The following is a 23,570-nucleotide window of genomic DNA, read 5'->3' as shown; positions in this document are numbered from 1 at the left end:
CTACCATCTTAATTATCAGATAATGGCTAATTTATTTTTCCCATTTAAATATATTCATCATAAAGACAGAGTTGACATAATCCAGTCTCTTGGCCTCAGCTAAGATACACACACTGAGTAAAACTTGCCATCCTAGTCTATATGTTGGACAAAAACCACAGTTCCCATTAGGCTTTTTGAAGTACAGAAAACTGAATACAGAAATACTAAAATATGTGTCATCATTTTGAAGACCTGTGGGTTTGGGGCGCTCTGGCCCAGAGCTGCAGGCTTATATACGCATACACGTTACTACTGTGACTGTTCTCGTCTGTGTCACACATGCTTACAGATGCTTTCCTGTGCACGTGTTAGTTCAGAGCCTCTGCAGGGAAAACCTGTTCTTTGGTGTCTTTGGACCCATGGAGGGGAAGTAACGGGTGTTGACACCTGCCACGTAAAAGGCGGGGGTGCCTTGGGCGTCCACAGTGCAAGGGGAGACCCATGGGGCAGGACTGGGACAGGTGGGACCAGAGGAGACTGTCCCATGCCTGCAGACAGCCCGTGTGGCCGCAGAGGAGGACTCCTGTCTGAGGAGGGCTCTGACATATTTATGTAGTATCATCTTCCGTGAGCCAGGTCCTATGCCAGCTGCCGGGGCGTGGAGGCAAACAAGGACTAAAAGGCTTCTCAGAATGTCCCCGTGAAGACACAGTCTGGCAGGTAGTTTCCCAAGGCCCTTAAACTCTAATAAAATAGACTGGACAAGTATTTCGCCCCGTGGCAGAGGAGGAAACTGATCAGAGGAACCAAGTGACCTGTGCTCGTCACAGACCAAGTTCATAGCACAGCAGGGGCGCGAGCCTGATCCCCCGGGGCCTTGTCCGGGGCTCTGGCCACTGGCGTTGGGACAGCTTCCCTGAGCACAAGCCCCTACCCTGCCTCGCCCACACCTGCCGTAGTGACCACTGCTGAGGCCCTCCCTTCCAATGTCTCCCCAGGACCAGGCAGCTAAGGACAAGGCCCTGCAGAGCATGGCTCCCATGTCGCCCGCCCAGGCCATCTCCGCCACAGCCTTCCACAGTAAAATGGCCCTCGCCCGGGGCCCAGGCCACCCAGCAGTCTCAGGGGTAAGTGGGGCTGCCTGGAGCCAGAGGCCGAGCCAGCCCCTTCTTCTCACTCCTTCCCATCCTGAGGAGCTGGAGGCACTGGCCAGGCCCCATTTCTCTTGAGTCCTCCCAGGCCTGAAGAACCAGGAGGAAGGAGGGACCAAGGACTGAGGGGCCATGCTAAGGCATGGCTCTGCTGGCATTGGCACTGGCCTCTCGGGGGCCTTGCTAGTGACGCAGCAGGCCTTCCACAAGGGGCAGGGCTGCCCCCAGTAGCCGGCCAACTGGGTAGCTCTACAGAGTTGGCCTGATTGACGGATGGGAGCTGAAGCCCGAGGCGTCGGTGCGGCACCAGCGCAGCCCTGAGCAGCCTCCACCGCTCAGCCCGTCCCCACGCCCAACAGGCACTCAGCACTGTTCTCCTGCCACTCAGAGAGCTGATGCTCAGGAATAGACCCTTGTTTGGATTTTAAATGTCTTGACTGGGGCCAGCTTGGCGACACTTTCAGAATGGTCTAGAAAGGCTCCTCCTTTCCAGGGCTGTGTCCTCACAGGGTTTTCTTGGCTGCAGGGACTAAATCGGTCTTCAGAATGCACCCACAGCACCACCCTTGGCATGTGGGGATGGGACCGGGACGGCCCCTTGCTCAGTGAGCCTCTCGTCCAGCGGTGTTCAGAGTGTGTTCAGAGACCGCTAGTCCCTCAGGATATCGCCTAGATAACGACACAAAGTTATCATGTATGAGGAAGTTTGGGACACTTAGAACTAAATAGGTTTCTGAAACCTGGGACTGTTCGGGCCTGATGTGCCGCTACGCACTGTGGGCTTCTAAGGGAAGAATATCCTGCCGTGATGGCCAACCTGGGCTTTCTCCCGAGGAGCACCTTCTCAGCAGAGCAGGTCCAGAGTCTAGAGCTCCTCAAAACACTTGTGCCGGACAGCAGTGCTAACTCTCTCCTTACCACTCACTGGGTCCAGGCCCCCAGCCCTGCCTTCCAGCTGAGGCCTGCCTGGCCTCCTCGCACTGCGGCCCACGTGCCTGGTCCTCTGCTGACTCTGCGCTTTTTGCCTCCTCAGTTTTGGCAAGGAGCTTTGCCGGGCCAAGCCGGAACATCCCACGAGTGAGTATGGCCTGCTGCCAGTTGCTCTCTGAGCTGAACCCGAGCGCATAAACGTGTGCTGTGGAGCCTGGCACCCAGTCTGGGACAGGACCGCAGGCTGGCCTCAGCCTTTGAGTGGGGGCTCGAGCTTTGAAATCAGGGTCTCCCGCTCGCAGGCAACAGCCCAGTCTGCAGCATGGACACCCTGGGGTGGCATTTGCCGAAACGCCACTCTGTCCAGGGTGAAGCAGGGCCAGAGCTTGGGACCCCGAGGAAAGGAGGTCAGGGAGCTGCCCTCTGGCAGGTCAGGGAGGGAGTGAAGACGAGAGGGAGGGGTGGATTTTCCCAGTAGACATGCTGCCTCTGTGGGTCATCCATGAGACCATGAGTCCACGAGACGGACTTGGCAGGGGAGGGAGCAGGTGGCCAGGACCCACCAAGGCCACTGATGGCCAGACCACCAGGGCCAGACCCACAGAGCGTGCTGGACACTGCCGGAGGCTCCTGGGCTGCCGCCTGCCCTAAGGCTTACACCTGCTCTCTCCTGTCTCCCACAGTGTGAAACCTTTCTCTCAGCAAACCTACACTGTCCAGCCTTCGCTGCCTCTGCCAGGTGGGTCGGCAGTGCACGGCTCCCTGGCACCTCGCACGCCTGCAGCTCCTGCCCCCCCTGCCCAGGTCCCAGGCCCCCTGACAACTGGACAGCTCCTGATCTGTTTAGATGCGCATGCTCAGAACAGACATCCCAGTGTCCTGGCTTTGCCCCTTGCCTTTCCCCTACCACGCACACCTCTGTGCTACACCAAGCCTCTTGTGCCACTTGGGCTGCCTGACCTGCTCCCCAGCTTGGGCTCAGGGCCTTCAGGGGTGCACGCTGTCCAAAGGGGAGTGCCTGTGCCCCAGGGCTGCTGTTCCACCTGGTTGCCCCCGTATACTACAGGAGTGCCCCGGACAGCTTGGGTCTTGGAATGGCCCCCTTCTTGGTGACACTGTAGTCTTCTCCTTCAAAATGGGAGATCCGAGGAGAGCATGGCTTTCGAGCCTGGAGCTGCTGGCTAGCAGAGGGAGCCCTCCTGAGCAGAGCTGTGGAGCATGGGTGTCCCTCCTCCCTGTTCAGGGGACACTTCTTTCTCATGAGGGTCCCTCACCTCCTTCCTTCTCTGCAGGACAAGGCAGGATCCTCACCCTTAACCACCTTCTCTGGCCCGGGGAGTGACTCTGCTGACATTCTAGCCTGGGGCTCGTCCTGTCCTGAGAGCAGGGCGCGCCCCTCTTGGGATTCTGATCGCTGCTTTCTTCCAGCCCCAAGTAACCCGCCCTCCTGTCTGTCCCCTCCTCTCACTGGCCTCAGTCTCCGTTCAGGCCCTGCTCTTGCCTGCTAACCTGCGTCCCGTTTTATCCCGCCTCCTCTCTTCACCCCGTGATTCACCTCCGTGACCACCCTGTGGTTCCTAGGCTTAACATCTTTTCCTGGCTTCCAGGTGCCTTCTGGGTACGATCTAAAGTCTGTAGTAGGACTTGCATGGCTCTTCTTGGTGACTCAGCTTCTCTCCTCTCCCTCCTGCCCTCCGTGCCTCCACCTGCCCTGCCTCTGGGCTGTGGCTCAGGCTCCCCGTCCTGCAAGTTCTCTGCCCTGCCCCTGCCCAGCTTAGGCGCCCTGAGCGCTCTGCGCCCCCATCTAGCCCTTGATGCTTTTTATTGCCAGTATCGGGTTGGGGGGCCCAGTGTCTGTGAGCGACTGCTCTGCGCTTCCACGGGGCCCGTTGTGGCCGGCACACGGCACATTCTCGGTGAGCGGTGCCGCACCGATGAGCGAGCTGTTCAGCTGGGGCATTAAGCATGGCGAACGTGTCCAGCACGGCCCTCTGCCCACCGCTTGTTTCTTCTCCGATTCCTTTCTTGAGTGCTCCTGACCTACCCACCTCAGCACGCGGGCCCCCCACCTCCCTCTCCCGTCCTGGAGTTCTGCCTCTGCTTTCTCCCACCCCATCAGGTGCCCCAGCTGGGGGTTTTGCTCCTTTGTGTGCCTCCTGTGTCCCTGACTCTTCCCTCCACCACACTGCTTTTGTTCGGGCCTTCTTCATTTTTCCCCTGAAAATGTCCCCAGGACCGTGCTTCTGACAGCCTCACCCCTGCGTAGTCCTTCCAGAAATGGGCGTCCGATCATTTCACTGCCCCGCCTCCAATCCTGTCACTCCCAAACTCTCAGGCTCAGATTCATGCCGCTTAGCCTGGCCCCCGGGCCCATCTCTTCACCTTCGTTTCCTGCCACGGGCACAAACCCACCTGCTCTCCGGTTCCCCCCGAGGACCTAGCTTCCAAACCCGCTGAGCTTCTCACAGCCCTCTCCCTTTGCCTCTGCCCGGCCCTCTGCTCCGAGTGCTTTTCCCTGTCTTCACCTCCTGCCTCCTGCGTGTACTGGCTACTTCCTTCAGGCATCGCCGTCTTTGGAGAAGCCTGCGCTCTTCACGCCCGAGTGCGTACCTTGTCAGTTCTTACCACGTGCCTTACTTCCTTTATTAGCAAACCTGTATCGAGTGCCTGTTCTGAGCCAGGCGCTGTTGTAGGGGCTGGAGAGACAGCAGTGAACAGATCAGGAAGCTTCCTGCCCCCATGGGGCTTCAGCATTGTAGGGGGTTGAGTCTGGTTGTCTCAGACTGGACCTCAAGCTCCCTGGCGCAAACCCGGCAGTGCTGCTCAGGAAGCTCTTGGTCCCCCATCCAATGTCCATTTCCCCCCGAGTGCAGTTCTTCCCAGGGGCCCAAGGGTACAGCTTGTACAAGTGCCGCCCTCCACCACCCCTGCTAGGAGGCCTATTTAAGAAAGGCAAGAGAGCTCCTGGTCAGCTCAGGGCCTCACTGCTGGGCCCGGGATCCTCGCAGAGGCTGTCGGCAGGGAGGCCGTGTGTGGACCGCTCCCCATGTGCCTCTCCCCCTGCGTGCAGGGTTCGAATCTCCTGCAGGACCCACCCCGTCGCCCTCAGCGCCCCCGGCACCCCCATGGCAGGGCCGCAGTGTGGCCAGCTCCAAGCTCTGGATGTTGGAGTTCTCTGCCTTCCTGGAGCAGCAGCAGGACCCTGATACGGTAGGTGCTGGCCCGGGTCTGGCCGGCTCTCTTACCCACTCCTGTTCCTGGAGGCGCCTGTGTCTTCAGCTCTTTCCTCACCTGCTTCGGGCTTCCTGCCCTGGCCTTCTGCCCCACTCCACTTCTGGGTTTCCCTTAGTTCCCCTATTCCTTCCCAGTCTTCCCTTCCACTGGCCCTCCCTTCCCCTTTCCTTTCCTTCATCCGCCCCTCCCTCTTCTTTGCTCACTCCGGCCCCTCTCTTCCCCTCCTCCCCTGGCACGGTTGATGATCCCGCGCCAAAGCCCTCCCCAGTGTCCTCTGTCCGTCCCAGTTCTCTTGGCTCTCCCTCTGCTGCTCCTTCCCTGACCTACACTCTTCTCTCCATGCCCTCTGCCCTGCCTCTCAGCCCCCCTGCTCCATCCTTGCCCCTGTGGCTCTGAGGGGCCTCCTATGTCCGGCTCACATCCTTGGGCGCCGCCCCCACCCTGTCCCCTTCGTGTCCCATGTCCTGGGTGACCAGCGTCATCTGGAAAGGTCAGAGGAGGAGGAGCTGAAGGAGGCGGGGCACCCAGGGGACTTCACAGACCATTTCACTCTGATGTTTTCAAACTTGTGTTTTCAGCAGAGGAACCATTAATCAAACGCTTATTCAGAAGCCCCGTGTGTACAACAAAAGAAGTAGACTTTCTTTGGGTGTAGTCCAGTGCCTGTGAGGGGCACAGGGGCAGTCCAGCCCCCGTCTGCCGGGTGGAGCACAGTTTGAAAACACCTGATCTCGGCCGGTGGTCTGACATGGCAGATAAGAGAGGTCCAGAGGTAGGAAGTGATTTGCTGAGGGCATCCAGTGGCCAGCCAGGACTGAGACGGAGCCCTGTTTATTAGCAGCGACTAGGCCCACTAGGTGCAGGCACAGCTCTGGAGGCTTTATACCCATTAACTTGGCTTTACATCGGGTCCTTTTACTGTCCCCATTTTACCAGTTGGGAAACTGAGGCCCGGAGAGCTGAAGTCACTTGCTCTAGGTCACGCGGCCATGATCCCAGCTCTGGTCTGCTCTGGCTGCCTGCTACCCCATACCTGTTCCTCAATCCAGCTGTTCTCTCCGCAGTACAACAAGCACTTGTTCGTGCACATCGGCCAGTCCAGCCCAAGCTACAGTGACCCCTACCTCGAAGCCGTGGACATCCGCCAGATCTATGACAAATTCCCGGAGAAAAAGGGGGGACTCAAGGAGCTCTTTGAACGGGGGCCTTCCAATGCCTTTTTTCTTGTGAAATTCTGGGTAAGCCCTTCGATAAGCTCTTCCTTCCAGTCCCAGCATGTTGATAATAAGGAGGAGGAAAGAGAAGAAGTGGGTATTGGGTGCCCTTTCCACAAGTGCAAGGGGCGGTCCGAGCACACAGCGGCCACAGGGTGGTGGGAGGCTGAACCCAGGAGCCACAGGGGTTGCCGGAGAGCCAAGCTAGCAGGAGAAGGCCCTGTCCTGAGAGGAGAGGACAGCCTCAAGGGGACTACTAGAACAAGACCTCAGGGAACACTGAAGGAGGAGTCGGCAAAGAGGCTACAAGGACTCTTGGAATGCCAAGTCCTGAGTTCGCTTTAGGGCCACAGCAGGGCTGTGTTGGGCAGGGTCTGCAGAAGTAGGCTGTAGATTTAGGATAGCTACCCCAAGAGAGACACCCACCCAGCTTCCCATACATAGGCTTAGCCTCTGTAGCTTTCCCTACAGGGAGGAGAGCTCCCTGCTTTTGAGTCATCTCCTCTGAGCCCACTAAGCTGTAGTGCCTGCTCTGAGAGCTTACCTCTCAGGGGCCCAGTGCACACAGAAAAGGGGTTCGGGGTGCAGACAAGGGTATCTGACAAGTGCACACTTAGCCCGTGGTGGGGAAGTGCAGCAGATCCTTCTGGAGCCTGGTTTTGCTTTTCTCCTGTGTGGCATCTGTGGTTTTCCAGATCTCGTATTTCTCTCTTTTTGGTGTCCCTGCTTATTTTTCTGGAAAGCATTCTCTGGTACTTCCCTAAGGAAAAATGTGGTATAGATAAATGTTCAAGTCTTTGCCTGTTGTTCTGTACTTGGTTGATAGTTTGACTGGGTATAGGATCTAAGTCATGAATCATTTTTCTAGAAATGACTTTCAAGAATCATTTTTCAATATACCACTCCATTGTCTTCAAACACAAGTAGTGTGGTCACTTTCTGATTCTCTGTCCTTTGTTATGTCACTTGGGTTTTGTTTTAGTTTTTGTTTTTTATCTCTGAAAATTTTGCATTTCCTTTCTATGCCTTAACACTCTTAAGTTTCACATAGAGGAGCTTTGGGATATGTATGTTTTTACTTTCTGATTTTTTAAGCCAGGCCCTTTGAATTGTGAGATTTTGTTACTCAAATTTGGGGAAATTTACTTATATGATTTCTTTCCCTTTGTTGGCTCTGTGTTCTTATCCAAGAACCCATATTAGTCTTATTTTGGATATCCTGGACTTACTCTCTATGATTTTTATAACGCATTTGATTTGTACTTTGATTTGATTTGTACATTTGATTTGATACTCTATGATTTTTACAACTCATTATGATTTTCCAACTCATTTTCTTGGAGATTTCCTTAACTATATCTTCTAATTCTTCTGAATTGGTTGAGTGTATCTGAGTACATATTACATAGAACCCAGTATAGCAGTGGCATAAATAAGTAGTTTATTTTTCAAGGATTTCAACTCCTTGAAATCACTAGAGATCCTCTATGGAGCTTTCTTGGAAGTCACACACAACACTTAATTATTCTGTGTGGTTGTACTCTTAGTTGAGTAAACTGTCATTCTGAATAAAATTAGGGTTCTATGATGATAGAAGAAAATGGATGAGTCTTTGAGTTGCTATTGTGTTCATAGTTCAGTTGATGGCATTTTTCTTAGCGGTTCAGAAGGTCATGGTGCATTGTATAATTAGTGATGGATTAGATTAATGGAATATGGTGGAATTCTCTGCCCCACTTTCTACTGAATGTCTAACTTTGACCATGATATTTTTAATTTATTTTTTTTTAAGATTTTATTTATTTATTTACACAGAGAGAGACAGTGAGAGAAGGAACAGAAGCAGGGGGAGTGGGAGAGGGAGAAGCAGGCTTCCCGAAGAGCAGGGAGCCAAATGTGGGCTCGATCCCAGGATCCTGGGATCCGAGCCGAAGGCAGAGGCTTTAACCCACTGAGCCACCCAGGTGCCTCCCAATATTTTTAATTTTTAAGAGTTCCTTCTTGTTCTTTGATGGCATCCTGATCTTATTTCATGACTACAACTTTTCTTTTATCTCCCTGGGATACAAAGTAAGACCCATGTGTTTATGTTTCTTCTGTTCCCTTCTTTGTATTTATTTCCTTTTCATCCTTTTTTCTATGTGTTTTGATGTCTGACAATGTCTGTAATTCTTGGTTCATATATAATTCACCTATCGTATAATTCATCAACTTAAAGTGTGTAATTCAATGTTATTTATGGCTTCCCTAATACTTCGTTGTATGGGTATACCAAGTTTTGTTTATCCATTCATCAGTTGGTGGACCTTGGGGTTGTTTCCACCTTGTCTGAATAATGCTACTGTGGACTTCACACCCAAGTTTTTCTGTGGCTATAGGTTTTCATGTCTTTTGGGGAGACACTTGGGTCTTGAATTGCTCTGTCATATGGCAGCAACTCTTTGCCTTTTTTGAGGAGCTCCCAGACTGTTCTCCGAAGTGGCTGCGCCATAGTACATTCTCACCAGTGGTTTTATGAGGGTCCCTGTTTATCCACATCCCTGCTGACCCTTGATTATTTTCTGTGATTATACCCCTCCCAGTGGGTGTGAAGTGGAATTCCTTGTGGTTTTGATTTGCATTTCCTGTGCTTATTGGTCACCTGTCTGTCCTCTTTGGAGGAATGTCTGTTGAGCTCCTTTGCTGATTTTTAAGTTGGGTTGTCTTTTATTATGGAGTTTGAGCTTATATATTATAGACAGAAGTCCCTTATTAGGTGTGTTTTGACAGCCTAGGAGACAGTCAGCTCTTTTCACATTCTTGATAGTGTCCTTTGAAGCAGAGAAGGTTTTCATTTTGGGGAAGTCTGATGGAGTCTTTCCTTTGTTGTTTGCACCATGTCCATATTTAGTGATTGGGAGCTCTGTGTACAGGGTAGGACTTGTCACCTGGTGGGTCACCTGGTGGGCTGCACTTTAAGGTGCTTGGGGTTGAGGAGTCATCTGGTTTTTTTTGAGGGAACCAATAAATGTCAGTATGTTTATTAGACCTTTTTTTTTTCCCCCCGTTGAGGTTGTTCAGTTTCTCCAGAGAATTCTCCTTGAAAGATGCCCCCGGAAGGGGATATACTTGGTCCCTGCAGCCAAGTTGTGGGACAGTGGGGAGGACTGGGGAATCCAAGCATTTCTTATGCAGCTTTCACTCAATTCTCTCTCCCCCCTCTGACCTGCTCCCTGAAACCTGACGCCCTCCTGTAAATTTTCTAATGATTATTTCTTGGTCTTCTGTCAAAGGGTGGGAGAGGTGGGCCTGGAGGCCTCACCACTCTTGGTACGGCCTTTCAGTCAGTGTCTTGTGCGAAGAAGCCCGTGCCTTCCCTGCCTGTACTGTCCTGGCTTCTCCAGGCCCGAGCCCCTCAGGGCTTCTCTCAACCACGGCTGCTCACTTTTTACTCTAAGACCTCTGAAGGTGCTTTGAGGCTGTGATTCCACTTGCTTCCTTTACCCGTAGAGTTCCTTCTAGCTCTGGTCAGCCTTTAGCCTTCTTAAATTTGTGGAACTCTCTTGCCGGTGTGGTTTCGCCTCTGTTTGCTTCATGTTTATGGCACAACACATTAAAAAAAGTTCCTTGCTATTGTTTCTAGTTGGTTCCCTGGAAGGGAAAAAAGTGAACTTGTATGGTCTGTCTTCCATTTTAACCAGATGTCCTGGAAAGCAGCTTTAACTAGAGTGTCACCTCTCGTGGATTGGTAGTCCTTGTTTGGCATGCTGGTTTGAGCAGCTCTAGAGGCAGAAGGTTCCAGATTGACTAGTGATGACCACCATGGGTGTAGTAATGGGGGTAGGTAGTGGCACTTGGCGACATCTTTACCATCCCTTCTCTTCAGGTAATGAGGAATCACAGAAGGTTTCCCAGCAGGGAAGGACACGGCCAGAGTTGTCCTGAGCTGGATCAGTCAACCGTCCAGACTGGAAGTGAGGAGGAGGCTGCTCTAGTTTAGGTCAGGCAGGACCTCACCCAGACAGGCTGGCCTTAAGAGTGTGATGTATGGGGCAGGATGTCTTTCTTCCTTTTTCCAGGAGGAGCTTAACCCCACTTCACTTCCCCATTTCCTGTCTCTACTGTCCCTTTTGGCCCCGGCCCTGAAGTTGGAAGTAAGAGGCTTTGCTACGGGCCGCCGTCAGCAGCGTCTCTGTGTAGCAGGTGCAGTAGCTCCCGTTCCCTCCTGTGCGTTGAGGGGGCTCCTGGCGTTTTTTGTGGGGGGGGGGGAAGCCTGCACACTCTCTTGAGTGATCCTTCCCCCAGGCCCCGCCAGTCCCGGCTTAGCCTTGGCTTGGAAGAAGGACCTTGGGGGAGGTGATTAGTGACTCCTTCTCAGCAGTGGCTCAGCTACCCTGAGGTTGTGATTTCAGAAGGAAGGCCTGGTTGGCAGGAGGCATTTGTGGAAACAGTACCTGGGGGGTGGGGGGATGGGGAATTTGGGGCCTTTTTCACTAGCTCCTGCCTTCTTTTAGTTAGTAGTAATATTCTGTATTCTTCTAGCCACCATCCAAATGAGGACTATCCTAGGCCTCCCCTTTCACAAAAGAGGGGGACACTGAGGAATGGAGTAAGCAAGGGCCTGGCTTTGAGACGTCCAGCCAGGGTAAGCCTCTTTCCTGTGGTCGTTCTTGTGACATACACATGACATAGGTCAGGGCATTCAGTGGAAGGTTACACCAGGCACTGTCCATCACTTTACATGTATCAGCATGTTTCATGCTTGCCGCAACACTGAAGGCAGGTTCAGTTGACTGCCTCATTCTCTACAGGGGAAACTGAGGCACAGAGTGGTGAAATGACTTGCCAGGGTCAGCCAGTTCATAGCGGCTTAAGAGATTCACACTCAGTGTGTGTCTAGGGTGTGTGCTTGGAACCAGGACATGGAACTGCCCAACCTTACAGAGTGGCTGTGGGATGACCCTACGTGGGGTCCTGCTTCTGCTGGAGAAGGCTGTGGATTGCCTATAAGAGGCTCCACAAGGCCCTGAGGAGCAGCAGATAGTGGCAGTGCAGAGACAGCAGACTGAACTGTGCATCCTGGGTAGAGTTGGGCAGTTGGGCTTCTTGGGTTCTCTGGAGCCCAGACTTCCCTTCCAGAAAATGAGGACTGGGGTGTCTGGGTGGCTCAGTGGGTTAAAGCCGCTGCCTTCGGCTCGGGTCATGGTCCCAGGGTCCTAGGATCAAGCCCCGCATCAGGCTCTCTGCTCAGCAGGGAGACTGCTTCCTCCTCTCTCTGCCTGCTGCTCTGCCGACTTGTGATATCTGTTCGTCAAATAAATAAATAAGATCTTAACAAAAAAAAAAAAAGAAAGAAAAGAAAATGAGGACTGTCCTGCCTGCAGGTGAGAGTGGGCAAGTAGGGAAAAGGAATTAGAATGTTCTCTCCAGCCTTGCTTGTGGCCCACATCCTTCCTGCCTTCTGATGCTTTCATTTATCATTTGGTGATAGGGATGGATGGGAGAAGGAAGGGAGGGGACAGTTGGTGCTGAGGAAATTGGTCACGCCAGTTCTCTGTGTGGTCCCTGCACTCTGCCCATGGGCTGTACCCTTGGCCCCTGCTGTGTGGACCCAATATGGCCCTTGTCTTCCAGGTGCTCATATTCCAAGTGGGAGGATCTGGAGCAAATCTCATGTTCTTAGGCAATAACTAGTGTACAGATATAGGGGAGTGTGGTGGGCTATAAGTGGGGCCCTCCTGGTGTGTCCTGGGGGAGCAGAGGGGCAGCAGTGGGCTCCAGCTGGGATGTAGAGGCTCTTGTCTCTGCTCTGCAGCTCAAGAGCCGTGGCCCGAGTGTATCTCCACTTCTCTGGGCCCGTTTTTCCATCTGAACCATCAGCAGTTTTGTTCTTAATGGTCTGCAGGAGGCTGTGTGTCTGAGGGCCCCAAGGTGCTCTGTCCTTTGCTTGGGCCTCTAGAGCCAGTCCCTCTCTGAAGAGCAGACACTTGGTCAGGGAAAGGACAGGTGAAATCAGAGATGGGGGCCTGCCAGCGGCCAGGGCTCCAGGGCAGTCATCTGGTCCCTCCTGTATGGGGTGGGCAGAGGCACCAGGGTTGTACAAATTCTGTGATGGGGGAAAAGGAAGTGCTCCTGTTTGCTAAGCATGAGCCTTTTGGTCAGCTCTGGGGTCCTCACAACCATCTGGAACCCTCAGCTCCTGCCCCTGGCCTGGCCACTCCCTCTCCTGGGAGGCGGGGCGGCACTCCTTAGAAAGGAAACAAAGCCGCCTCCTCCAAAGCCTTCCCTTCTAGATGCTGGGGAGTTGATCAGCGCCTTCTTGGAGTGGGAGGAGGACTTTGATGTCCCTAACCCAGCCTCCTAGCCCATCCCCATTGGAAGTTACTCTTCCTTTGATGGGGCCGTGGTGGTATTTCCTAGGCTGCTGCCTGGGGGACAAATCATTTCCAGCTGGAGCTGGCGTGGGGTGCAGGAGGGTTGAGTTGTGAGACTATGCTCTGTTGGGTGGGACATGCAGGGTCTGGCGTAGGGACTGAGAAGCTGAAGTCTCTTCTTCCTTCCCCACAACATGTGGGACCAGCTGGGGCCACCTCTGTCCTCAGGGCAGTGGAGAGGGGGCTCGGGGACACCGAGGGCTGTTAACACCAGTCTGCAAGTTGAAAAATGCCGGGCAGGGGTGAACTGAGGCCTCGGAGGGAGGAGAGTAAATCAGACCGGCCCCCATCCCAGCCTGCTGCTCCCTTTGGGCCCTGACATTTCTCCCAGGCACATGCCACCACATGACAATGAATCTGAGCCCCTCCGGCCCCCTCTCCTGGGCTGCGGCTGTCTCGGCTCATCTGTCCGTCACCCGATCCCCCACACCTGTTCCAGGCCCCGCCTGGGCTGCCCACCCACACCACAGCTATGAATAGGGCGAAGGGAGGAAAGTGTGGGGGCACTTGGAGGGCAGGAGGGCGAGTGCCTCTTCTGCTGAGAAAGAGAAAACCAGCACGGAAGAGTGAGGGGGTGCCAGGGTGGACAAGAAGTGTGCGATGTGTACGATGTGTGGGGCAGTCCTCCGGGAGGATAAGGCAGTGAGGCCAAGAGGAGGTGGGGGGCAGGGCTTGTCTGTGTCACCGCCCACATCTGCTTGGCTCTGGGCTGCATGGCCACAGGGCCGGCCCCAGGATGCACAGCAGGAGCTTGTTTTCTTTCCCACTACCTCCTTCTCTCTCTTCCTCTCTCTGTACCACTCACAGCATCACACTCGTGCTCCTTGCTGTCCCACCAGTTATGAATTCCTTGACAGCAGAGACAACGTTCAGCCTCTTTGGACCCCACTCCCCTTGACTGTGCTGGGCTGGGGCGGGAGACATGGGTGACTGAGGGATGGAAGGGCCAGGTGAGTGGGAGGCTAGGACCAAGACCTGCGTGTGCTGGGGCAAAGGTTATGGTGGGGCAGGGATGCGGGGCTCACGGCTCATCTCACTTAGCGCCACCCAGCGGTGAGAGGCTGAACAGCCACAGGCGGCAGCCGTGGCGGGGGCGGGGTACGGGGTTGGGAGGAGGGCCTCGCCCCAGGCCTTGGCGGGGCCCCTGGGAGAGCTGAGTCCTTGCTGGCAGGGTGCTTACCGTCTGGAAGGGGCCGAAGCCATCTGAACAGATTCTGGCAGCACAAGGTGGTGAAGGGCATGGCATGTCCAGAGCGGTACGGGGGCACTAGGCAACTGTGACCTTTGTGCGCTGGGAAGAACCTGGGAGGGATTGGGCCGGTCCTGCCCAGCCCTGGTGCACAGCATTCTGTTTGGTGGCATACAAACAAATATTTCTCCTTTAATAGTTACGCAGTAATTATCACAGAAAAAAATAGAGTTCCTGACTGATTCCTGGACTTAGCATGGACGTAAGGAATGAGTGGATTTAAGAGAAAACAGTGGGGACAGAACAGGGCCCTGGTAGGTGCTACACAAGCATGTCGTTCATCAAGAGGACCCCGGCGGTGGCTGTGGTTCGAGCGCCATCATTCTGTGCCCTGGCCTTGCCCCTTGGCTGGCACCCACCCTCCCGTGTTCGGGTGCCTGCCCTTCATAGGCAGCCAACCTTCCTGCCAGCTCTTTTTCACGCTCCTGCCCTGTGCTTCTGGCTGCAGCATACTTTGAGCAAACTGTTCCTTTTTAAAGAAGTCTGACAAACTTGGTTTCCTAGGAGGAGCATGTGACTTAGCGGGGAAAATAGGAGACGGAGAGCTGGATTTCGGTCCCAGTTCACCACGTACTTCACTGGAAGGCCTTTGCTGGTCCCAGCTGCCCTCAATTCCCGCCCCCGCCCCACCCCCAGCCAGGACTCGGGGCACCCCTTGCTTGCCCAGCTCCATCCCCACCCCAGGGCCAAGACGCTGCTATTTATTTCAGAGGCTGAGCCTTGAATGTAGCTGGAATTCCTTGTTCTCCTTTCTTCCTAGTGGCCTCATTAAAACCATTGCAGAGTGCACTAAACCTGTGCCATTCTATTCAGCATGAAAACAGCCTATTTTCTTTTTCTCATCATGAAAGTTAACATATCCTCATTGTGTTCCATAACCTGCCTTTTATTTTTTTCACTCGGGAATCGTCTTCATTTCGCCACAGTAAACACAGGCCCTCCTCACTAAACTCAACAGGAAACTCAGACCCTTGTGGCAACCTAATATTTTCATTGTGCTGTAAGACATTGAACCAGTCCCCAGCAGTCCAGACAATGTTCTTCCTCTCGGAAAACTTCTTTCCCCAAAGGAGAGAAACATAATGACTGAGCATCCCCTAATGGCTGGTAACAGAACTGCCTGGTGCCCGGCTCTGAATGGTGCCAGAACCTTCCGTGGTTCTGGGGAGCCCCTGAGTTTTGCTCAGAGGAGGCCTTGGTGTCAGATTCTTCAGCCTCGTCCGGAGCTTCTGCCTCGTGGGGCTGCCGCGCTCTGGGTCCAGCCTGGCGGTGCTCAGGCTGCTTGTGTGGGTGGGAGAAGAGAATGCACCCTCAGACGAAGCCTTTTTAGATCTGTGCGTTTGTTCTGAGTTCTGAATTGCTCTGCTAGCAGGCCCTGGCTCAGATGGGATGATTCACTGGGGGGCCCTAACTTGGGGGATGGGGACCCCTAACTGGCTTAGGGCTTCAGAAGCACAGTGTCTGCCTGAGAGCTGCCAAGGCGTGGACTTGTCTCATCTGAGCTCTCCCTCCGTCCCTGTAACTCTACCGGACGCAGTAAGCGTGGGAGTGGGAGCTTGAAGACCTGCGTCTCGTCGCTTGTCAGCTCTGTGGGGCTGGGCCAGGCCTGTGGTCAGGGAGCCTCACTGGTCATGCTGAAGCCAAGATCCTGCTTCTATCCCACTTGCAGGGGATGTGTGTGAAACCGGGAGTCTTACCCCATGTTGGCTAAGAGAAAAATTTCAAATCAACCCAACACCCAGCAGGAGGCACTTGAGGCTCTGCTGTCAGCAGAGGAAGAAAAGATGTGTGTTGGGGAACAGCAGGAAGCTGATCTAGGGGACCAGGGGCTCCCAGGCCAGGCTGGGGAGCAAGCATCAGGTTCTCTGATGGCAAAGGGTCAGTGAAAGGGTTTTAACCATGGAGGGCTGCAGTTAGACTCGTCTTTTGAAGAGAATTCTCAGAGAACGTAGAGAATGAACCGAAGGGAGGAAGACCAGCAGTGGAGGGGGCTTCGTCTGGAGGCTGCAGCAGAGATGTGAAAAGTCAGGGGTGGCTGGACTCAGTACTGCCATAGACATGGGTGAGAGGCCGGCCCCCAGAGCCATTTCCAAAAGAGCACTGGCAGGGTCCAGTGACCAGCTGGACTGGAGGATGAGACGGAGAGGAGTCCTGGCACCCCCTCCTACTCTCCCCTCCGCCAGTCTCCCGTTCTGGCTTTCTGTTCCCACGCTTACTGCACTATCAAAATTGACTCTGGAAAGGATCTGACAAATTCATACTAAAATAGAAATGACTGATATAGATTCAGTTGTTTGCAGTTTAACAAGAGCAAAGCCTTAGACTATAAAACCATAAAACCTGAAGTCCTAAAGACAAAGTTGGGGGCCCCACTGCTGGATGTTTTGGTGCCTAAATGGGTAGCGGAGGCCTATGACTAACGCAGATGACAGTGTTCTCTTTTTCCATTGTTTAGGTAACACACCCTGACTACACCAGGCCTGGCTGTGGAGAAGGGTGGAAGCTTTCCAAGATCCTACTCTCCCAGTTCTTTTCAGGCCTTCCTGATGTCTTGCTGGCCCTAGAACCTGGACGGTGGCCCCAGAGTTCTCCCTAGGTCCACTCCCAGCAGGGCCTCTGTTGACTCACCAGTCCACTGTGAGTCTTCCCTGTGTCTTCCTCCAGGCAGACCTCAACACCAACATCGAGGATGAAGGCAGCTCCTTCTACGGGGTCTCCAGCCAGTACGAGAGTCCGGAGAACATGATAATCACTTGTTCCACCAAGGTCTGCTCTTTTGGCAAGCAGGTGGTAGAGAAAGTGGAGGTAGGAGCCCCCCAACCCCGCCCCGCGTGTTTGTTAAGGCAGGCCCATCCCTGCCTCAGGCTGCCCTTCATCCTGTCCCCACCACTTTGCCCACGTCTGTCTGAGTCCGTGAGCTATTCCTCTCACACGCCCGCCAGTTATCGGTAACCCAGCTCATGTCCAACCCAACCCGATGCCAGGCTGGCACCAGGGCAGAGAGCACGCCCAGCCCCGGGCTTCTCAGCCCCTGCCACCCCTGTGGTCACCTGGGGACCGTGGAAACACACCAGTGCCTAAAACCCTCTCTGCACCAATAGTGGTTTATAAAATGCTTTTTGAGTTTTTTTTTTTTAAGAGATTTTATCCATTCATTTGACAGAGAGATCACAAGCAGGCAGAGAGGCAGACAGAGAGAGGGGGGAAGCAGGCTCCCCGCCAAGCAGAGAGCCCGATGAGGGCCTTAATCCCGGGACTCCGGGATTATGACCTGAGCTGAAGACAGTCTCCCAACCCAGTGAGCCACCCAGGTGCCTGCCCCTTGAGTTATTTTTAATTAAATGTTTATTTTGAGAGAATTACATACAGCTCCACATGCTGTGCCATTGTCACCTCGTGTACCTTCACCCGGCAGCGTCCTGTGTAGCTAGAGTATTATATTGGCAGCCGGGAGATCAACATCGGGATAGCCCTGCAGTGTGGCTCAGACGTACCCTGCTCCCGCGCCCTTGTCGTGCCTATTAGTGTGTGTTCATATGCTGGCAGGACTGAGTCACTGCTCTGTCCCATCTTGCCTAGTGCCACTGCGCTTTTGTCCTTGAGCTCCCTCCTCCTCGGCCTGGTCTGCCCTTCACTGACGGAGGAGGTGGACAGTGAGTGGGTCACGGAGCTTCCCCAGAAAGCTGGGCCGGGGCAGGAAGTGGTCAAGAGAGATTCTAAGCCCCCGCTGCCCCCTGGGTCCTGCAGACAGAGTACGCCCGCTATGAGAACGGCCACTACTCCTACCGCATTCATCGGTCCCCGCTCTGCGAGTACATGATCAACTTCATCCACAAGCTGAAGCACCTGCCCGAGAAGTACATGATGAACAGCGTGCTGGAGAACTTCACCATCCTGCAGGTGCGTGGTGGGGGGCAGGTGCGCTGCAGGTGTGCGGCAGGAAGGGATCAGTGGGTCGAGACAACGTCGTGCCCCTGTTTGGGGCTTTAACTCTCATCTTTCTCGTCCCCTGCAGGTGGTCACCAACAGAGACACGCAGGAGACACTGCTATGCGTTGCCTATGTCTTCGAGGTGTCAGCCAGCGAGCACGGGGCTCAGCACCACATCTACCGGCTGGTGAAGGAATAAGAGACTCAGGGAGCAGGGAGGGGGGAAGAGACGTCGTGTGTGCAGGGATGTGGGGAGGGGATCTGCAGAGGTCCGAAGTGCCAGGAGAGCGGAGAGGTCCCGACTCTTCCTGTCCAGGAACAAACTGTGCCTGAACCTGCAATGCCCAACCCCAAATAAACCCAAGATGGTGTGTATTTTCCCAGGACCTGATCTGGCTGTCTGAGCCTCGGGAGGGACCGTGGGAGAAGGGGAGCAGACTGGGAAGCAGGCCAGAAGCAGCCCCACAGGTGCCCCATGGACCCGGCCAGGAATGTCGCCAGATGCAGAGCTCCTGATGGGATGGATCCCCTGCTGCCATTCGAGCCCTGCACTGTGCTGCCGGCCACGCTGAGGGGTCGGGGCTTGGGTTCAGGGCTCTGTGCTGGGCATCCCCGCGTATGCCCCTGCAGGGACTGGTGCACGGTGTTGCGGCCACCATTGGTGCCCTGTCTGCAGGACAGCCAACAGGGAGGCTTGGTCCAGTCCAGGGCTCAGGTTTTAGGTGTGGAGGTGACAGTTATTGGAAAGGCCGGGAGGGGATGTAGCCAGAACTCTCTAGAAGTTTTCATGCATCCCTGGTGAGAGTGGGTTCCATAGCCCAGAGCTTGAGACAAGGAGGGCAGGAGTGGCGGTGCTGAGGCCAGCCTGTGGAGTTTAGGTGGTGAGGCTGGTGTCACGCAGCACTGTTTGTGGGGTGAAGGCCGAGAAGGTGGGTCAGAGGTCTGTAGTGGACCAGTGGTCTCTAAGACCACCCAGTTCTCGTGTTCTGTGAGTCCTACCTTGGGCTCCCTGCCAGCCGGGGTGTCTGCTGGGTGGTGACTGCCTCTGAGCCAGCCCAGGCTTTGTGCTCCCTCCCGGGACAGTGGTAGTTTCTGTGTGCCCTGTGGGTGGAGGAGGGCTGTGGAGCCCACCCTGGGCCTCGAGGGAACCAGTGAAGGGTTCCCTGGTTTCTCTCTTCGGAGAACTGTACAGGCTTAGGGTTTTGGTGGTCCTGGCTTCAGTCCCGGTATTCCTAGCTGTCTGACCTCGGGCAAATTTCTCCACCTGTCTGAGCCTTGGGGTCCTTTGCTCTCCGTAAAGGGGAGGGCAATGGGGCAATAGCACCGACCTTAGGAGGCCTTAGTGAGAAGGAGAGCTGACGTCTGTAAGTGCCTGGTGCAAGATGCACTAATGAATGTAATTATTTTATCCTCCCCTCCCTCAGGGAGGCCTGGGTCTGGTTCTTTGCTGCCATCTAGTGGCCCTCTATCACCCTTAATGGGAACCACAATTCCAGAAGCCTGGAGCAGAAGGGAATGGAGGTTCAACCGGCAGGTGTTTACTTTGTGCCCAGCACTCAGGGAGCTATTATGGGAGTACAGAAGTGACTAAGACAGCATCTAGGAGGTGTCACGGAATGGTGGTTAGGATTGAGGGCTTGAGTCAGACAGCTAGGATCGAAATCCTGGCACTCAGCCGCTGAGTAGCTTTGTGGCTTTGGGGCAAGTTACTTAATTTCACTGTGCCTCAGTTTCCCCATCTGTAAAATGGGTATTATAAGAGTACCTACCTCGGATACGTAGAGTGCCTAGAATGTGCTGAGCACATAAATGTGTTCGAGAAATACACATTATTATTAATAGCCAGAGCTTGCAGTCTGAAGAGTTGGACTGGAGAGCTCCTAAGCAGGGCTGGCTGTGCCTCACCGAAGCTGGAGGTCAGAGCTGCGAGAGAGCAGGGGTTGGTAGACCCAGGGAAGAGGTTGCGGTGGAGAGGGGCTGCCCCTTAGAGGATGGGCAGTGCTTAGATAAGCAGGTGGGATGAAGGCTGGCCAGCATTCCAGATGGGGAAAGGAAGCCAGCTGTCTGGTGTCCTGCCCTCACAGCCGGGGGCTGCCTCTTCTCCCCAGAAAACAACTTTAACCAAACGCCTCTGGACTGCTGCTAGACCTCGTGCCAAGTTGCGTGACTCCACTGTATGTGGGGGTCGGCTCTCATAAAAGACGTGCTGTGGGGCGGGGGTCATGGGGTCCAGGAGGCCCTGAGCAGACAGCATGTGCTCACATGTCCACGGCGGGTTTGTGTGAGGCTCTCCCGCCCTTCCCGGTCACTGTCACAACCCTCACCCTGCGCCTTTCCCCTCGGGCTGTTTGGATAAGGAGAACTCATGATGCCTCCCCTTCTGGCTTGACTGGACCTTCAGGCAGATGCTCACAAGGATGCGTGAGCAGCCTCTTGGCCGTGGCACACATGCAGGGGTTCAGGAGATGAGCCTTTGGATCACAGTGACAGCGAGGCAGGGCAGATGCCCGGGCCAGGTGTGAGCTGGGCATGCTCCCTTCTCTTCAGGAGCTGACCTCAGTTGCCTCGTGGAAAGTCACGTACTTAGAGCTGTAGGTTCCAGAGCTTTCAGCCATGGGGAATGCAGGTGTAGATGCCTCTCCCCCTGGTACAATGCGGGCTGTGGCCCTGGGGGACAGTGGGAGCTCTGACCTGGCCCACCACTCTCCCAGGCTTCTCTGGCACTCCCCTGTGCCCTCTGAATCAGGCATCCTTCCCTGCCTTTAGGCTTTGGCCCTGCAGCTTCCCCTGGCCAGTTGTGCCCTGGCCTCTCCTCCTCCTGGAGAACTCCTACTCATACTTAAGGGGCCGGCACGCGGTCACCCCCTTTCATGCAGAAGGGTGAGTCACACCTGCCCTTGTGTGGCAGAAGCCTTCTGTTTCTGACCCAGAACACAGGGACTGCTGTCGTCCCTTCTCATCCTCAAGTCAGGGGCGGTGGGCCATCCCCATGGGACAGATGCAGGAAGCAGGGCACAGAGCCGTGACCTCACTTCCCTGGAGTGTTCATGTGTTCACTCAGTTAGCAGCTGTTTGCTTCTGCTCCATGCCGGGGGCTGGGATCACTGACCCAGGCAGACAGGGTCCACTGAGGAAGAAAACGAAGTGAGCAAGTAATGGGACATATAGCCTGACACATGCTTTCAAGACAGAGAAGGGTGCTGACGTGAGAGTCCCTGGGGAAGCCTTGCGGCCTGGGGAAGGTGGGGGGAAGGCATTGTGAGGAGAGGCAGGGAGGTATGGTGTGGGGCAGGTGCAGAAAGAGCTGTATGGGCTAAGCTATAGGGGCGACAGGCTAGATCAGGCCCCGGGCCAGCCGTCCAGACCCCGGGGGCGAGGGGGAAGGAGACGCAAGCCAGCTCCCTCTCCCAGCCCACCACCCCGTAGCTTGGCAAGGACTTTGGATTTTATTCCATGCGAAGGGAGGTCCTAGAAGTGTTTGAAGCAAGGGAGTAAGTCTTTTTGATCTTTAATCTTCGATTTTTTTTAAGAAACCGACGCTGGGGCTAGTGGGGCCCACAGAGAAGCATGTGTAATTGTCTGCTCCTGCGTCTGTCTTTCCTCCCAGACTCTGTCTGTGGGTGGAGACTGTAGCTTCCTCCGTCTGTTACTTTCTGTAAACCAAACACCAGGTCTGGACCACAGCAGGTACTCAGTAAACATCCGCCGAAGGAGGGCTCGTGTACCAGGCAGTGCGATTTCTGCTGTTTGCGCCCCGGCAGGTGAGGGCCCTGAGCCCTCGAGGGTGGAGTCCTTGGCCCTCCTGACCTGTCTAGAGCCAGCTGGGTGCATGGCTGGGCTGGGGACATGGAAACAGACCTCTGGTCTGACGGTGACCGAGCACACTGCCTCAGTGGCTACCAGTGACTTCCGTGGAGTAGGGTGAGCGCCCCCACAGAGGGGCTTAGGGTGTGTGTGTGTGCATGGGTGCGTGTGTAGACACCCACTCTGCCCTTCAGGACTAAAGCTGGTGGAGCAAGAATCGGGGGGGCAGCCGTGGCTTGGGACACTCAGACTGTGTCAGGTACCTGCATCCTCTCCCCAGCTGTGGGCTTTGGGGGACAGTGGGCAGGGCACACTGATGGGGCTGGAGGTAGGAGGCAGGCAGCTCCTGTTGGCCTATGGTGCCGGGCCTGGTGCGGGGCTCTGTGGGGTGTGCAGCGCTCCCTGGGCCAGACCCGCACGGTGTGAGGTTTTAGCTCCGGGGCGGGGGTAGCCCACAGTTGCCCTGTCCCAGCCCCTCTTCTGTTACCTGGTGTGTCAGCTCCAGAAGTGAAAACAAGAAGCTCTGCCCCAAAGACTTAAATAGAGATGGGTGTCATTCTCAAGAAGCCAGAGTGGCTGCTGCCACATTCCGCAGCCTCGAGCAGTTAGCCCCCGCTCCCAAACCCTCGTAGCCCCGCTGGTGAGATGGGACTCACATGGCTTTGACTCGGGGCTGCTGTTGGACAGAGGTGACAGCCTGAGCTCACGGTGGGCACCCAGGAAGTGGTGGTGACTTAGGTGTGTTAGGACCTGCCCTGACCTCTGCTCTTTCCACCCCGAACACGCACACACCCACATGCACACGCATGCGCACATACGTTCACAGAAAACGCCCAAGCTCTGCTCTGTGTCAGTGAGGTGGCCTGGCTCTCAGGGTCGTGGGAACTGTCCAGCACAGAGACCACGCATAGACTTTTGTCCTTGGGTCTCAGAAATGGGGAGTGTTCTTACCTGAGGAAATAAGTCTGTGGCACGTGAGGGGGAAGAGGCCCCAGGGAAGGGGCCTCCTCGACAGGGAGCACGCAACCAATGGTGGGACAGGCCACCCTGAGTAAGAGGCCGTCTGCGATTGGGCTCTGTTTACTTCCTGGGAGAGGACGGGGGAGGTGCCCCAGTGCTGCTGTACAAGTCTGGAGCCCAGTTGGCCGGAATGGTAATGTCTTTTTATTTTTAAGCTCGTGGCTGTCTAATATTCAACTTTAAGTTTTTGTATTTTTGCTATGTAACCCTTGTCCCCCCAAATCTTCAGTAAAGTCTGCTACCTACACAGAGGACTTTGTGTGAGTGGTTTGTTTTTCTGGGACTGAAATAGTCCCTGTGTGACCAGAGCCCAAAGCAGCCGCCGCAGCCGGCTGGAGCCAGGGGGGCAGTGGCCACTGAACCACGTCTGTGGGGGCAGTGACTCGGAGCCCCCTGGGCCACCTCCCGGCCAGCCCAGTCCCTCCTGAGAGGAGAGAGAGCCCTGGGTGGTGCCTGCAGAAGTGGGGGACACCCAGGTCTGTGCCGCCATCCCGGCAGAGCGTGGAGCCTCGGTGGCCGTCCAGCTCCCGTGACTTGAGTGCCAGCACCGGCTTCCGTGGGCACGGCGGGTCTGCCACGCAGAGCGTTAGGTCCTTCGTCAGCCACAAGAGTGCGCAGAACCCGCTGGATCTGAAGAGTGGTC

General features: G+C 55.1%; 1 protein-coding gene across 3 annotated transcripts in view; it reads left to right on the top strand.

Moving 5' to 3' along the window:
- TEAD4 (TEA domain transcription factor 4) overlaps positions 1-23,178 on the top strand; it is a 65,962-nt gene extending 42,784 nt beyond the window's left edge. For 2 of the 3 annotated variants that reach the window (XM_032349114.1, XM_032349112.1), the window contains 8 exons: positions 981-1,109; positions 2,167-2,210; positions 2,747-2,802; positions 5,134-5,273; positions 6,362-6,535; positions 16,838-16,978; positions 17,921-18,073; positions 18,189-23,178. In XM_032349114.1, coding sequence (XP_032205005.1) covers positions 1,014-1,109; positions 2,167-2,210; positions 2,747-2,802; positions 5,134-5,273; positions 6,362-6,535; positions 16,838-16,978; positions 17,921-18,073; positions 18,189-18,302 — 918 coding nt within the window. In that variant the 5' untranslated portion in view covers positions 981-1,013 and the 3' untranslated portion in view covers positions 18,303-23,178. The remainder of the gene's footprint in view (positions 1-980; positions 1,110-2,166; positions 2,211-2,746; positions 2,803-5,133; positions 5,274-6,361; positions 6,536-16,837; positions 16,979-17,920; positions 18,074-18,188) is intronic. The other variant, XM_032349113.1, reaches the window with a different exon arrangement.
- The last annotated feature ends 392 nt before the right edge of the window (positions 23,179-23,570 follow it).

The sequence above is a fragment of the Mustela erminea genome, chromosome 6 (genome assembly GCF_009829155.1).
Source record: "Mustela erminea isolate mMusErm1 chromosome 6, mMusErm1.Pri, whole genome shotgun sequence".
NCBI lineage: Eukaryota > Metazoa > Chordata > Mammalia > Carnivora > Mustelidae > Mustela > Mustela erminea.
This window is presented reverse-complemented; position numbering and strand designations above follow the sequence as displayed.